Source organism: Leptodactylus fuscus, chromosome 4, assembly GCF_031893055.1.
Source record: "Leptodactylus fuscus isolate aLepFus1 chromosome 4, aLepFus1.hap2, whole genome shotgun sequence".
NCBI lineage: Eukaryota > Metazoa > Chordata > Amphibia > Anura > Leptodactylidae > Leptodactylus > Leptodactylus fuscus.
In genome coordinates, this window is record NC_134268.1 from 101911756 (window position 1) to 101928442 (window position 16687).

General features: G+C 40.6%; 1 protein-coding gene across 2 annotated transcripts in view; it reads right to left on the reverse strand.

Moving 5' to 3' along the window:
• Window positions 1–3935: 3935 nt before the first annotated feature.
• The window catches only part of ADNP2 (ADNP homeobox 2), a 28119-nt gene continuing 15367 nt past the window's right edge, over window positions 3936–16687 (reverse strand). The window contains exons 3-4 of one of the 2 annotated variants that reach the window (XM_075270910.1): window positions 9808–9897; window positions 3936–7362 (exon numbers count right to left, since the gene is read on the reverse strand). In XM_075270910.1, coding sequence (XP_075127011.1) covers window positions 4606–7362; window positions 9808–9897 — 2847 coding nt within the window. In that variant the 3' untranslated portion in view covers window positions 3936–4605. The remainder of the gene's footprint in view (window positions 7363–9807; window positions 9898–16687) is intronic. The other variant, XM_075270911.1, reaches the window with a different exon arrangement.

Sequence of the window (16687 nt, forward strand, 5' to 3'; positions counted from 1 at the left end):
TTTCCACTTTTAGCAACTAATACATTTGCTTTTTATAAAACAAACTTTAAATCAAAGTTGCCTGTTGGTATTGGCATTCACACCATGCTGCAGAGGTCTACTTTACCCCTTTCACTGCCAGCGACCTCTGGAAATATTGCACCTTCGGTAGCCTCAGCAATTTTCAGTTTTGAGATGGACAAATCAAACCTAAATTGCTACATAAAATAAATAAGATCATCCAACCCCCTTTCCATACCTATATATTTTCATAAAGTAGACACCTGCAGCATTGCCAGAATGCCACTTGGTAGTGTATATGAACAGGCACCTTCATGCAATATCTTTGATTTAAAGAATGTTATCTAAAAAAAAAAAAAAAAAGCAAAAGCAAATGTATAGCAGTTGCTAAAGGTGGAAACCAATCAATACCGCACATAGACTAATACTAAAATGTAACTTTTTTTGAGATTACACAGCATACCGTATATATATAAGCACAACTTAATATTCCATATATACAGCCACCTTCATGCAACTTTGAAGCAGATTAGTGGCAAATTTGAATTTTTGTGCAATTTTTGCGTGTAAAGTGCCGGCTCAAGCAATCCCTTTCTGCATACAAAATGTTCTTTCCATAAAACAGCAATGTGTGAGGAGTTCATATATACCACTCATATACATTTATAGGTGCGGGTGTTAAGAAAACACAAAAATAGCAGAAATGTGCCAACCAATTTTGCGCATGCAAATTAAATATAATTTTCTATCCCCCTATAAAAATTGTAGCAATTCATAATGTTCATTTCTAGTGATAATCGTTATTACTAGAGATGAGCGAGTACTGTTCGGATCAGCCGATCCGAACAGCACGCTCCATAGAAATGAATGGATGCACCTGGTACTTCCGCTTTGACGTCGGCCGGCTGCTTAACCCCCCACGTGCCGGCTACGTCCATTCATTTCTATGCGAGCGTGCTGTTCGGATCGGCTGATCCGAACAGTACTCGCTCATCTCTAGTTATTACTATTATTTTAGCATGTAACATAGCTAGAGACGTCTATTTTTTATTCTGCAATTCGCTCCGCAGCAATAATGCCATGGCAAAAATTTCAGCGTTATACAGTAACAAGCAAAGTGGATGGAATTCATGCAAATCCCATGCCCATTTTGCGTTAAAATCCGCACTGCGAACACACTGCGATTTCCAAAACCGGCACGATTTTGGAAATCATAGCATGTTAATTATATCTAAAGGAACGCCGGTGGCTTTCCCGTAGATGTGGTAATGGTCCGTGGAGGAAATCTCCATGAACTTTCTGTTCAAAGTACTGCAGGAAGAACAGCGATACATTCCTGCAGTGCTTTAGTGAAGTGTTTCTAGCCCCTGGGGCCTTAGCCTAAAGATCAGGTATGGACAGGACAGGGATTGGGCAAAATGTAAACTTTATTGATGACATTGTGTGTTTGGGGCAACTCTTTTGATGTTGGGACCTGGACAATGGTAAACATCTGGGTCACAGCGCCAATAAACTTCCTGGTTATGTTACATTAGAATACCCCTCTAATAAGGCTCAGAGAGGTATTACATTATCGCTCTGTGACAATCAGAGAGCAAGTATAGCATGCACTCTGATTGATAGGGGATAACATGGACAGAAGTTCATGTTATGTGTGAATGGGATTAGCCAGAATCCATCCACTTTGCAAGTACTAGAAAAACAAAAACAAGGGGGGGGGGGGTTCTGTGGCCAACACACTGTGTTTTTGTCTCTTGGGGCTGAGGAAAAGCTGTGTAAAAGCAGTTTTGTGGGTTTTTTTGTTGCAGATTTTGCTGCTGCGGTTTGAGCCAGGAGTGGATTAAGCAGAAGGCAGAAGTATAAGAACTATATATTTCCCATAGCTATTCTAGCTACTCTTGGTATTGGCTCCAAAAACTGCAGCAAAATCTACAATGTGAGACCTCAGCCTAAAGCAATCACTTTGAAGATGACCACAATGGGGTATATTTATCAATACTGTTGAACACAAGGAATCACATTTGTATTTTTACACCTACTGATAACTTTTTGCCTCACTTCTTGACAGGCCACATTTTGTCTCCTTTTTCCAATGTGGTTAAAAAAAAAAAAAAAAACTCCATTGCCTGTGTGCCATAATTCTGTGACAAACACTGGCATAAATAACAGAGATCATGCAAATAAAAACTGCTACATCCAGCTCCAATGTAGATTTGTATGGTTTGCCCAGGACTGTATAGGGCCAATAATATCCAAATGCACAAAAAATATGTCCAGAAAAAATGTGTTTGCTGGACATATTGTTTTTGTGCATTTGCATAAATACCGTATTTTTCGGACTAGAAGACACACAGTTTTCCTCCAAATATGGGAGAAAAATGGGGGTGCGTTTTATAGTCCGAATGCAGCAGGTAAATCACTGTGTGCCGCACTGCTGTGAGGACGATGAGGCAAGTTCACCAGTAGACAGACAAGTCAATGTACAATAGTATCTATGTACATTAATATCTATCTACTCGTGAACTTCGCTCAACTTACCTGCTGCCGCTGCCCTCTGCTGGTCCGGTCCTCTGTCCTTCATGTGGCTTCAGAGCACCCTGCCCCCGCCTCCCTAGACTAGTATTATAGAGAAGGCGGGGCTTAGAGTGTGGGCGGATACTGGGAGGAGAGACGTGAGTGATGCCTACTCCCTGCATCTCTACAATACTAGTCTAGGAAGGGGGGTCTTAAAGATGGCGGCCGCTCCTGCAGAGCGGTTGCCATAGCTACCAAGTCTCCGCTGTACAGGAGACCCGATAGCTATGGCAATCGCTCTGCAAGAGCGGCCACAAATCTTAAGAGCTAATGCCCGCGATCAGGCATTACTACTACTGGTGTTACTACTAGCCGACCTGTCACTGTGCCACGCAGGAGCCCCCCCTGCCCAGCCTCAATAGTAATATTGAGCATCTTCCATAGACTGCAATACAATTGTATTGCAGTCTATGGGACTTGCAATCAAAATGATTGCAAGTTCAAAATATAGATAGAATCACCCCCATATCCCTAGAATACATATGAAACAAAAGCATTACTGTTGAAACACATACACATTTGGTATCCCTGTGTCCGAAAACCCCCAGTTCTATTAAATATTTTACAAATTTTTTTTGCTTCAAAATCCCCCCCCCAAACTTTCCTCCTCTAAAACCTTAGTGCATTGGTCCAGTGCGTCTTATAGTTCAAAAAATACGGTAACAGCGTTGAAATTCAGTTAATAAATATGCCCCATTGTGTATACAGTTTATGCAAAAGAAATAAAGATAAAAGTCCAACAAAATACAGAAAAAAACCCAGGAAAACATTTTTAAAGATTTATTTTAAACAAAAGTAAGTCCAAATTGGCCAAAGTAACATTTTCTTTGTACTACACTTGATACAATAGAGTAGAAATGAGGGAGCCCAACTGGCACCATAGATACATATTCTACAACTAGGGGTTCCTGATTTCCCAAAGTTCCTAATAAATTATATAATATTTTATATATGTATATAAAAGTGTCCTGTATTACACATTAAAAACTAAATTGCAGAAATTGGAATTAGTATTTTCACACTGGAACCAAAACAAAAAACAACCTGTCTTGTTACATACACCCAATATGATGCAGAACCGATGCTCCACCTAATACGTAGATGGATTATTCACAGTTCTAATGCCTTTTGTAGAGATGCTAAAAAAGACTTCAGACATTTGTTCACAACAGCTACCAATGACAGTGGGAGGAGGGTGCTTGATGGGTGTAGTATGCCTAGACAGCTTCAAGGGGGGACCCACAAAGTGGCACACTGTAATGTATGTTAAAATGGCAATTTAATACAAGAGGCTTAAAGGGGTATTTTAGACCTTTATGACATATCCACAGGATGTGCCATAAATGTCTGACAGATGCAGCCCCACATCCATCTCAAAAACATCAGTCAACTCCATTGAATGAAAAGGTAGTTGTGCATTTGTGGCGCAGTATTCACACCTATGGGAATTCAAACTACACCCCAAAAACCACAGGGTGTACTCCTGATCAGTATGTGAGGTGCAAAGCATCCCAGTCATACTGGCTCCTTACCCTGGTATACCTACAATAGGTGTACACAGATCCTATAATGTACTATGCTTTCGTCAATACTGTATAGTACAGTAAAGTCACCATCTGTACAACATGCATAGTAACCATTAGTTACGTCCCTGCAGAGGTGGCTACATATTGTCACAACTAAGCTGTCAAATATGGTTTTATTTCAAACATGAATGGTAAAAGACAAAAACCCACAAAAAAACAACTTTTTAAAATCAAGATGTCCAGAAATGTACAAAATGGGAAATGGAAAACAATATACAGAAAATGGAGCATTATTGACACTGACAAAAGCTCAACAGAGGTCACGTCGAAAAAGCGGACCTCACAGGCTGCTGAAAGAGCACCAGAACAAGGAAAACAAAATGCAAACTGCTCAAATAAAGTGTTAATATTTAGAGATCTGTCAGACGTCCCACAGACTTTCTGTATGTAGTTATAGAAGACATGGGAATGCTAACCAGGCCTATGAAACTGCAACTACTAACACCTAATAGTCTTCCGACAAGTCGATTTCATGTTGCACTTGCTTGAGATCAGCCATTTTAAATCCAAGCAGCACTCTCTGTTTATGACTCCTAAGAAACTTCAGGCATACATAACGTTTCGTACCAAAAAATGAGGCAACATCACTTTTCCACATTTCAAGTACAGTAGACAGCACTTCGATTTCTCTCTTGCTGGGGTATGGTTTCTTGTGGAAATACTTTGACAAGAACTCTTTTTTAGCTTCATGAGACACTGTTGCATCAGCATCCGGAACCATCTCAAGCAAGTCAAGAGACTGCAACGCGTCCAGAGCCTCCGCAGGATCAGATTTGATTTCAAGCCTCCTCCTTTTCGCAGACCCAAAGTCTTTTGAAGAATAGGGACCATATTTGTAATTGTTCTTGGACTCACTCGAGGCTCCCTGAGTATCACCAGTAGCATTTTTAGTTTTTACATACTGCTTAGGCCCTCCATTCTCTGGAACCAACACTGCTCCAGAGGTACTATCTTTTGGTGCATTGCGACAACGCTGAAGATGGACTGAAATGGCTGACAACGTCATGTTACCAGTGTAAACCCCACAGCAATGGATGCACTTAAAAGCAGGAGTCTTTAGTATTGTATGGACTGTAGGCATTATATGATGCTTTTCTTTCAAATGTGTCTCATAGACTTCAGACCTGGACAAAGCACAATTGCAGAATGCACATGTCGAGGCTTGCTGGACTTCAGCAACAGGGATTTCTGGTGTGGGTTGGATTCTGATATAAATTGGACTAGCGCTGTTCGAGGTGGCTCCAGTCACTATAGCAAGGTGCATATTTTTGTCTCCAAGCTCTTCTCTAGGTATATTAAATGTAAAGTCAAAATAAGGAAAAAGTACATTCCCATTGGCATCACTTGATAAAGTCATACCTTTCTTGACAAAGTCCCCATGAACCTTTTTTTTGCCTACATGCATAATTTTCATATGATAGATAAAGTTTCTTAGCTCATAAAAAATAGCTTTGCAGTATAGACAAACCATGCCATGCATAAGCAAGTGTTTTAACACCTCGCCTTCTTCAGTAAAGGCCTTGCAGGTAACACAGCGAATAGATTTTGCTTTCATGACCTTCAGAAATGATGCGTGGGCGGCTATGACTACAGTGTCCTCTGCCTCGTTGGTGGTAAAACATTCTGTTGGTTTATTAGGTTTATTTTCTTGTTTTATGTGAGCAATCTGCATATGTACCTCATACACATTTGAAGGAAAGAGTTCATTGCAAACAGGGCAGGTCTTCCATTGCTTAGCTTCCTTGCCTAATACAGCGGGACGTTTTGTTACAGTAGTTTTGGAGGTTTTTGGTGGCACAGTCTTTGCCTTCTGCACGACAGGAGGAGATGGCGCACTAGCTGGTGAAGTTGAAACCTGCATCACTTTATCAGGCTGAGATGACAATTGTACTGGCACTTTCGGTGGATTAACCGCAGGTATAGCACATGGGGCAACTGGTAAAGTTACAGAGATTGGTGCAAGTGTGTATGTCGGTATGCCATTTACTTGCTTTCCTGTTGGGATCAGCTGTCTCAGTATAGGGGCGGTAAGGATTGTATTTTGAGGAATGCCAGGTTGACTGCCTGCAATGTTGGTCGGCCTTACTGACTGATTTACAGGAAAGACAGCAGGCCTTACACCCGGATTCACATTAATAACCGCAGACTGCAGAGACTGTGGACAGGTTAAGACTGTCGACTGGTTTAAAGTCAAAGTTTGGTTGATGGGCAGAACAGCAGATCTCACGCCAGCCTGAGTACCAGGGATAACCTGACCTCCTGGAGGAAGGACAGTTGCTGTAACCTGCTGATTCAGTGGAAATCTTGGAGACAGGAAGACAGACTGGGGAAGGGAAGCCTGAAGGGTAATACTCTGGTTTTGAGGAAGTTGAGTAACAAACCCAACCTGAGCAGTAGGAGAAACTGTAGTAGATATTTTCTGGCCCAAACCTCCTACAGGATCAGATACTGTGGATACTGGTAAAATTTTGGGCAAGAGCGAATTGGGTGTCCCTAAGAGAGGTGTATTAGGACCATTTTGTTGATGAGTACGTAATTTGATATCTTGAGTGGCTGGAGAAGCTGCCGTGGAGGCATTTGGCCCCACCGCTTGTGATTTAAGTGACTGGGCTACAGTGGGACGTCTTGCGTGGAACTTTCTGTACAGTCTTTTAACACGTGGTCGACTAATATCGGAAATGTCCGTCCTAAGTTTAAGTTCAAGATCTCTGTGCTTATCCGATGTTAAAATGTGGTATATCAAAGCATCACGGTTAGTAGTAATGCAACTGCATTTTTTACAATAGAACCTACTATCTGGACTAATCTTCAGTGCAGATGAAGACTTGAGTTCCTCTTCAGACTTTTCCCCAAAATAATTTTCAATTTCAGATAGATGATGGGTCATAAGGACATGCCTTTTCATGGAATAATAGAGCGTGTCAGTAAAGTTGCATTTTGCACAACAAAATCTGCCTGAATTGACCTTGTATTGTGTTGGACGCTCTTTTGCAGACTGGACTTTACGAACACTAGAATGAAATATCCGCATATGCTTTAGAACATTCTTAGTCTGTGAAGTAAATGGGCAGCTCGGACAAGCAGACATAAGTTCCTGGTCCTTCTCATCTTCATGGTAGCGTTGAAGATGACTTTTGAATGAAGAGAGCAGTTTAGTTGAGAATTTGCAGAGACTACAGCAGAATTGCTTTGATCTGTAACCCTAGAAAGAAAAGAAAGGAGAAAACCCAATTAGAAACCGTCAAACATTTGATAATATCAAACACAGTAAACTGAATTGTACCAATCTTGAGTTACAACATGTCTTGCAACCCCATGACATCCACAGTTGCATGCACGAATCTGAACATCGCTGACCTATATATTTAGGTTTGATTCATTGACTTCCAGCTGGATTATGAATGCTGCTCTGGAGTATAATACACATTGTAACTCAGGAAGAGTAGAAGGTAATGAAAGTAAAATTTCTGCATATCAAAAGGGAGTTTGTAAACGGAAAACACTGCTAAACCTATATGAGCATGCTCTGTACTAGGACAGCCGGCTAGTGCACAACTTAGCTTTAAGTTTCTATCATATGAAGAGTTCTGGTGACAAAATGTAGGTGTTGCTTTTTGGTGCACTCTGACCAAATGTAAACTACACAACACTGGAATCAGTATAAACTGATTCATAATAGGTATATAAAACAAACATGTATTTCTGTTTTAATACAATTCTATGCAAAAATTAGAAAGTTGCAGGATTATTATACAGCAATAAAGCTTTACTTACATAACACTCCTATAAACATGCATCCCTACATTAAAGAGGGTTTCCAGGGTCACTATTATGATGGTCTATAACTTGACAAGCAATAAAGAGGCCACAGCACTCAGCCAAGTGCTACGAGTCCAATAGTTGACTTTGGGGTACGGAGGGATGTGGTACCAATCTGATACTGATGGCTAAGGCTACCTGCTGGGTCCAAGGTAAGACAGTACAGATGGCACATGCATAATATCAGTCTGCCACCCGTGCCTCCACAGACCCATTCATTACTTTCAGTAGCTGCAAAATAAATAAGTATAGGACCTCTCCTGAGTTTTGCCCGAGCTCCATACACTGACGCTTGATAATGTGTGGGAAAGTGTATGGGGCCATAAAAAAATAATGGGTCAGTGTGCTAGCCATAAACACAGCTAGCCCTCTGAAAAGGCCCACATTAGTGTAGGGAACATTATCCTGACAATAAGCTATCAATATTCTGATCACAGGAAAACCTGTACAATAAAAACTGATAAGTAGCATCTATTATACAACAATCTCCTAAATATTTCAGTGAAAGCAAATTCCTATGAAAGTATTAAAGAGGAGAAAACAACATTCCTTGTACAATTCCTCTTCCTTGTATGTGTAGTGCTCATATTTTTATCTAAAATGTCCAAAAACACATGATCCCCATCCACATAACACAAAAAGTGATGTCTGCTCATGTGCGCTGTGCTCTTTAGTATAGTCTATAGCAGTTTCAGCAGTACATGCAACTGGAGCCAGAAAACACATTAACGTATCCACAAAATAAATACCGAACAGGAAATGTATTAACATTACACAAGGCAGTGACATCAAGGGAGGATCTGAATAAAACTTTAGGCAAGATTGCAAGTTCAAGGTTTCCTTTTGGATGAAGTATAAAGTACTACAAAATAGCTTGATCATGAATAACTTCTTAAAAGGTAACATTACTGTAATGACATTACAAAATGAAAAAAAAAAAAAAAGTTCCTGATGTATACATTAAATGGAATCATGCGGGGGCACAGGGTACAAAAAAAAAAAAAGAAAAGAAACACAACATACTGCATGATATGTGTAAGTTACGCTCAGTTCACATCTGCGCTTGCCACTTCTCGGGAATTCCGTTCCCCTCTCTGCATGAAAAATGCTGAGAGAAATGTTCTGCAAGTAGCACTTTTCTCTTTATTTTCCGCCCTTTTCGAGTAGAAACCACACGGACCCCATAATAGTCTATAGCAGAGGTAGGGAACGTTCGGCTCTCCAGCTGTTACAAAACTACAACTCCCAGCATGCATACTTGCTCTGCTGTTCTTGGAACTCCCATGGATGTGAATGGAGCATGTTGGGAGTTGTAGTTTCACAGCAGCTGGAAGGGCGAAGGTTCCCTACCCCTGGTCTATAGGGTCTGCGGATTTCCTAAAATAACCACATTTTTTATGCAGATTAGGTTTCCATTCAAGAGGTCCACAAGCGGACCCTCCGAACAGAAATCCATGCGATGTGAATCAAGCCTTTGGTATAATTTTTTTTTTTTTTTTTGCAGTTGACGATGCCTCAAATGACATCCATTAAGGGAATGTGTCCAAGGTGTCCATCTAATCTTCCTGACCAATCTAGGACAGACACTGCTAACGCAGTGTGAAAAGAGCCTTATGTAAAATAAAGACACTTTGTAAAAATGTATACTGTGTAACAGATTTAAAACTATATATTGGAAAAAAAAATAAAAAATAATGCACAGAAACCTTGCAGGAAACGAACATATAGACAAATCTAGATCCAGCAAATTCTTATCTGTGCATGTGCAGACTAGAATACTGTTTAAACCTGTTCTACTCTATTTTCCAACAGCTAGCGTTAGACATACATTTCTGCGTCCAATAGCTTCCCAAAGCGAGACATCCTCCCATGATGTACTGGAAAAATGTGTGTCTCCTGGATTATAAGTGTTGAATTCCTAAAAAACAAACAAAAGAATATACGGTTTGATACTTCATGTATTGCAAGCGTTATTGTGGCTCCAGATAAATCTCATGCACTTCTGTATACACATTCAGCCTTAGACTCATGTGTCCATGATGTATTATGCGGTCAGTTACATTCCTATTTAGTGTACTAGCACCAACCTGGCATGCAACTCTACAGAACATTTATATATCTGAACGTGTGTATTATGGACCATCATTATCTACATGGATTGACCTGTGCATAGACCCTCCCAGTTATCAAATCCCTAGCTAGAGGCCTGTATTACATAGGTCAGTGATTGGGACCATTATCAAAAATAAATAACTAGCCCATCACACGCTGCAGTCACACATAGTGCTATACATTTCTATGCATTTCATCTGTAAGCCAATCACATTGAAAGCCTCTGGTTCAGTCATGTACAGAGATGAAATGCATAGTAAAATATAGTACTCCATGCTGCGATTAAAAAAAAAGCAAAAAAAAAAAAAAAAAAGCACAAGCGATCACCCAAGAGATCATCATTTAAAGTGACCCCTTGAAAAGTCAGTTTGTCGACAGCACATCACCCTGTTTAAACAGTTCAAATCAAATCAAATCAAAAAAGCTTTATTGGCACGTCCGAATAGATATTTGGCATTGCCAACAGTTATTTTCTCAAACTGGGGGGGGGGGGGGGGGGGGCAAACAAAGACCCTACTTCTCAGACTGATGTGTAATATAACCAACATCTGGTGTAATAAGGCCTTTGCATCTACATCATCATCTAGAGTGGTTTTTGCAGATTATATGATACAGAGCTCCACGTCCAAACTATGCAACTGAAACTAAGGCTACAGTCTGTGTGCTTACTGCCAGATCTCCACATGATTCGTGCGGGCAGTGCGCGGCCAGCACACAGACCCCATTAGAGTATATGGGGGGGGGGGGGGCGGGGGGTGTCTCCAGGCAGACTCTCCCCGGACGGAATACAAAGGCAGATGTGAACGAACCCTTATACCTCTGGATATGCTTTTGTAGAAGGGCTAACTGCCCACTTATTTCAGCCTAAAGTAGTAAACGAAGGTCTGAAAGAGATTCATTTTAATATTCATTGCATACGCTAAAAATTTTTTTTTTTTTTTTTTTTAAAAAAAATTCCATACGAACGTGCTTAAGTACACAGCTTCATACCACAGGCCATGCATAGGCAGTTTTGCAATAAACCTAGCAGGTAGTATAGGAGGGGGAAATTGAACAAAATAGTGATACACAATTCCCAGGAGCCATGGGCCCCTACCTCTACAGCAACTATCAGAATGAATTTTCTAAATATACTACAAGTGGATTTATTGAATATCAGGAAAGGGAACCCTACCAAGCCATTACTTACATCTATATAATAAAATGCTAAGGAGGGAGCCATTTATGTAGGTAACAATTGTTTTGTGTCAAAATGGTAAAGAGATGGCATTTTAAGTTAATGCATTTTTGAGGTAGTAACTGAAAACTGACTTCACCACACCTGCCCCAAAGACATTTTAACACTGCATTTTTTGGGATAAAATATTCTGAAAACGAGAACTGTTCTTTTCTCTGCACACTTATAAGCGTTTGACTTCCTATTGTTTTCAATGGGAGATATTGATAATCGGGGGGGGGTGTTTTCGGGCAGATTTTGAGTCTGAAAAACACCTGAATGTGTTCTATAATTGCAGTGTGCACATACCCTTAAGTTAAGCCCAGCTTGGGTAAGTTCAAAAGGGGATTTTTGGTCAGGATTTTGAGGCCGTATCCGCCTCAAAATCCTGACCAAAAAGACGGCTCCCATTGAAATCAATGGGAGCCGGTCAGTTCTCTTTTCCGGGAGCCGTTTATTCCAGCTACCAGAAAAGAAAAAAAAAAAAAAAAAAAAAAGGAAGCGAGATGCTTATTCTTTCAGGTGGATTCGCCTCGCAACATCCGCCTGAAGACACTCCCTCCCGACTAGGCCCATTCATTTGGGCCTAATCTGGAGTGGAGTGTGTGACTGGATACTGGAGTCTCAGGAACCCATACTTTGGTCTGAAACGGCCACCTCAGGTTCCAGACCAAAAACCCTGTGTGAACTTGCCCTAAAAGAGTATTTCAGTTCTGACACCTGGGACCACTGCCAAACCCGTTTGAAGGGGTCCCTTCAATGTTAACATTGCACACCATCTGATACTTAGAAGCTGTGTAACAATCACAGCTTCTCCCATTCACTTATATTGGATGAGACTAGACTCACAGCCCAGTGTCACCATATTAGTGGCCTAGACAAATCAACATAGTGGATCTGACACGGTATACTGCATCTGCCTCAAATTTCGCTACATTTTGCGCCCCTGGGTTGTCTGAGCATCAACTATCCAACGTCCCAGATGAATGTGTAATCAGACTCTGTGGCAAGATCAAGCAGGACGTTCAATTTTTCAGCATCCTGCTGAAAACAATGGAAGGCAGAATCAAAGCAGAATCTGGCGCAAAATCAGCATCAGATTCCACTGTGTGAATTTCTTACTACTGGCTGTGAATAAGGGGTGGAGCGGATTCAGAATGTAATGGAACTGGAAAAACATCGTTGCACAATTTTCTTTACAGAATTTTTATGGCGTTTACCATCCGGAAAAATTACCCATACTCTATGAATTGGCAAAATCTAACTACAATATAATTTATGGTATATACTGGTAGTTTTTGTTATGTTAACACAGTTAAAGAAATTGAAAACTTTGAAAAATTTAAAAACTTTTTCTGTTGACATATTGCGACCATTTGTTTTTTTGGAGTTTTAAGCAAGGCAAGTTGTTTTTATTATTAACATTTTGCGAATTGTATGATGCTTTGATTGCCATTTAGTGTGTGTGTTTTGTTGTCCCCCCTTCCCCATCCTTACACTGTTCAACATATGGGAAAAATATCATTAGATTTTTATAGTTAAGGTATCCCCATGCTCAACTATGCCTGATTTATCTTTTAAAGTTTAGACCCCTAGGGGGTCTGATTGCTCATACAATATTTTACAATACAACAGTTTTGTAGTATATTGTAAAATTCATTCATTTTAATTTCATGCTGTCTATGGCGGCGTGTAATAGAATCTTAGCAATGATAAGCCCGGGAGCCTTCAACAGGCTCGCTACTGTCATGAAAACCAGTCGCCACCCACCGATGACGTTCCTATGGGCTTTGATCAGTCAAATATAGCAGCATCCATTCATGGCTACTACCATGTTTCCCCAAAAATTAGCCCTAGCATGATTTTTCAGGATTTTTGGAGTATGCTTGAAATATAAAAAAAAAAATTCAAAAAAAAAGTAAATGGAGTTGGGGTTCTACCCCTTAGCTTTCACTTTATGTTGTGGCCCTGTGTGGCCACCTTGTTGTTACTTGGGATATGTTGTCCCCCCCCTGCATTTGCTTGTTTTTCCCTTGTGTTTATTACTTTAATGTTCTCAAAATCTTTAATAAAAATTGATTACACCTACAGTAGACCCTTCATCAAGGAAAACAGACCCCCTCAAAAGAATCAGACATTGACATTAAGGGAACAATCTGTAGAAGATGGCACTTGTGAGAGTTCTTCACAATAATAAAGGTTGAGTACTGTTAGCGCCAGGGTCACACAACAGAACAGGCAGTCCCGCTGGTGTTACTCCATTCCCCAAGCCCAAGCATTTTGGCTCAGGAGTGGAGAACTAACTGCTACACTTGGCTGCAGTAGAATGGTGCTGAAACAGCAAGGGTAAGTTCACATGGGGTTTTTTTGGTCAGGATTTTGAGGCCGTATCCACCTCAAAATCCTGACCAAAAAGACGGCTCTATTGAAATCAATGGGAGCCGGTCAGTTCTTTTTTCTGGGAGCAGTTTGTTCTGGATCCCGGAAAAAAGAAGGGACATGCTCATTCTTTCAGGCGGATTGGCCTCGTGAAGACAATCCCTCCTGACTAGGCCCATTCATTTGGACCTAATCCAGAGTGGAGTGCCTGACTGGATGCCGGTGCAGTGCCGGTTTATTCCTGTCCCTGCCTTCTCGAGCGCTGTGTATACAGTGTTCAACGAGCGCTGTATACACAGCTATGCGCACCGCCATGATGGGGTTGCCCTCTGACCCAGCGGTCACGTGATCCGCCGGTGTCCACGTCTTACCAGAGCTGCTGGGTCCTACAGGACCCACATCAGCTCTGTAAGTGTAAAGAACAGTGTGCAGAAGGCTGGATTCCTCCTGCAACTGAGGCTAAATGTAGCAGCCTCAGTTATAGGGGAAATCAGCCTCCCTAACAGAAAAAAAAAAAAGTGATCAGATGTTCCCAAAGGTCTCTTATGATGACACAATCTGAAAAAAAAAAAAAAAAAAAAAAAAAAGTGGAAAAAAAAATAAAAAATAAAAATAATATGCTAATAAAACGCCATTATTATAGGTTACAGCCCGACCCCCGTCAACACCATACAAAATTCAAATTACCGTAACGAAGACGAAAAACTATTTTATACAGTCTTTCAGTAGCGTAGTAGTGTTATTAAATTAAAAATAAATGAATAAGTGAAAACTAGACAATTTCCCTCCTATTATGTTTATATTTTCCCAGATATAAACAATTAAAACACATTTGAAAATAAAAACAACAAAAATAAAGCCCTATGTGTCCCCGAAAAAAGACGCAAAAATTAGTTGAATGAGACAAACGAGAAAAATGTTACAGCCCTCAAAACCGCACATACAAAAAAAAAAACAAAAAAAAAAAACCCGAAAATGTGTCTGGTCCTGAACCACAAATTGGCCCGGTTCTGAAGTGGTTAAGGAATATGTAAGCAAGATATGTTCGCCCCCTATAGATTAATGCATATTCGTCCAAATTTGCATATTATTTACACCGAATTTGAAGTAATTTTTTTCAGAATACAGATCATGGACTCCTAAAGATACGGTACTTTTTGCTAAACCTATAGAAACCAGCCAGAATGATCTGTTCAATGTTGCACAGTTACAACAATGACCTGATGGTAAGTAAAATATATTACAATGAGTCATGTCAAAATAATGATGAATGGAGCATTTTATCTTGATTAGAATTCATATTAATTAAACACTCCCCTTTTTATTTGCCTCACCTTCTATTTACATGCCATGCAATACCATGGAGTTTTGGTTATTCACATATCAGCATTTCTGATTGGACAGTACACAGTTAGTGACATATGCTTTAGCCAAGGGCAGTGTGAGACAGGATGACACGGAGGAAACATCATTGAAATCACAACAATTAAGTTGACTTTCTATTTTGATTATTCTAGATTAATTGCCCAGCCCTACAACATACTGTAGGAACCAGAAATGAGTTTAGCTCAAGTGAAAACATAAAAAAATAAATCGTGTGTTTCCTATTCTGTCTCATATTACAATCAATGCAGAGAAATGTAAAGAATTATTTGTGGTTTGTCCCTGGAGACCAGACGTTTCTCCCTATTTGTCACTGTCCTAGGGAGTATTGGCTGCACTGATGCTTCCTCCCCACTGCTGTCTACAACACCAGGCAAAGAAATTTAAGCTCCGCCCAATTGGACACCTCCCAACCCTTCAGTTGACTGCGAGCCAAAAACAGAAGAGATCAGAAGACTGTTACAATCCTGCAGTATTGACAAGTTTGGGTAACGCACCTTCAGGTTTTGTTAATGCAATCTTGAAGCCAAAACCAGATGCGGATCATAACGAGTGAAAATCTAGGGTGAAGAGAAGTTACTTCCCTTTCATTCAATCCGCTCCTTGTTTTGGCTTCAAAAACCACATCAACAAAACATGAACTTGTGTCCTTACGCTTAGTATTCTCTTTACTTCTCATTCACATCTAGTTTTAGTGATCCTCAAAATAGCAGCCAAGTCAAAGCCTGAGAGGTCTCATACCTCCATAACAGGTCCTGAAGCGAAAGAGGGACCGTCCTTGTGGAAGATGAAAGGAAAACCGCGCTCGCCCAGGTACAATGAAAAGACTTTATTTTGCACAACGCGTTTCGAGCATACTGCTCTTTCTCAAGTGCATATGATCAACCTTCCCTAGTTGAGGGTTAGTGCTAATGGGGAGTTGATGGGGAGTGCCGGCGTATACGGCAAGCTCTGCTCATGCCGAGCCGTACACGCCAGCACTTCCCATTCACTTCAATGGGACTGCTCGGAGTGAAAGAAGCATCCCATTCATTTCTATGGGGAGCGCTCGTATGCCGGCTCCCATAGAGATGAATGGAGCTGCTTTAGATGCCGCTTATTCTGAACGTGTTTTACGTTCAGAATAAGCTAGCGTTTACTCAGTGTGAATGCACCATTAGAGAAATTTCTGAAACAAGTCTGCTGTGGCCAACTAATCCTTACAGAGATCCATCAAGGATCTATGCAGATCTCTTATCTCATAAGTAATGAGCAAGTGGTCTAACAGCTGGAGTCACACAAGGTGCTGTGGGCACTTATTAATTCATTGACTCTCAAACATCCATACACAATGTGACTGAGGTGTGCTGGATCTTTCTGTGTGGTATTTCAGCAGGTACATCATTTACAAACAGGTCATTGGCATCTGTTTAGAAAGTTAACTATCGAGCCTGCTTTTAGTTGCCCATACACATTAAATTAAAACCACATGATGTTTCCAGACCAAAAATATTGATGAGATATACCAGTACTAGGATAAGATCGGATCTGAGAGGGTCTCACACACTGCACTCCCACCAACAAGCTGCTCAAGAACCGATACACAGAATAAAGCAGTGACAGCTCTGTTCTATATAGC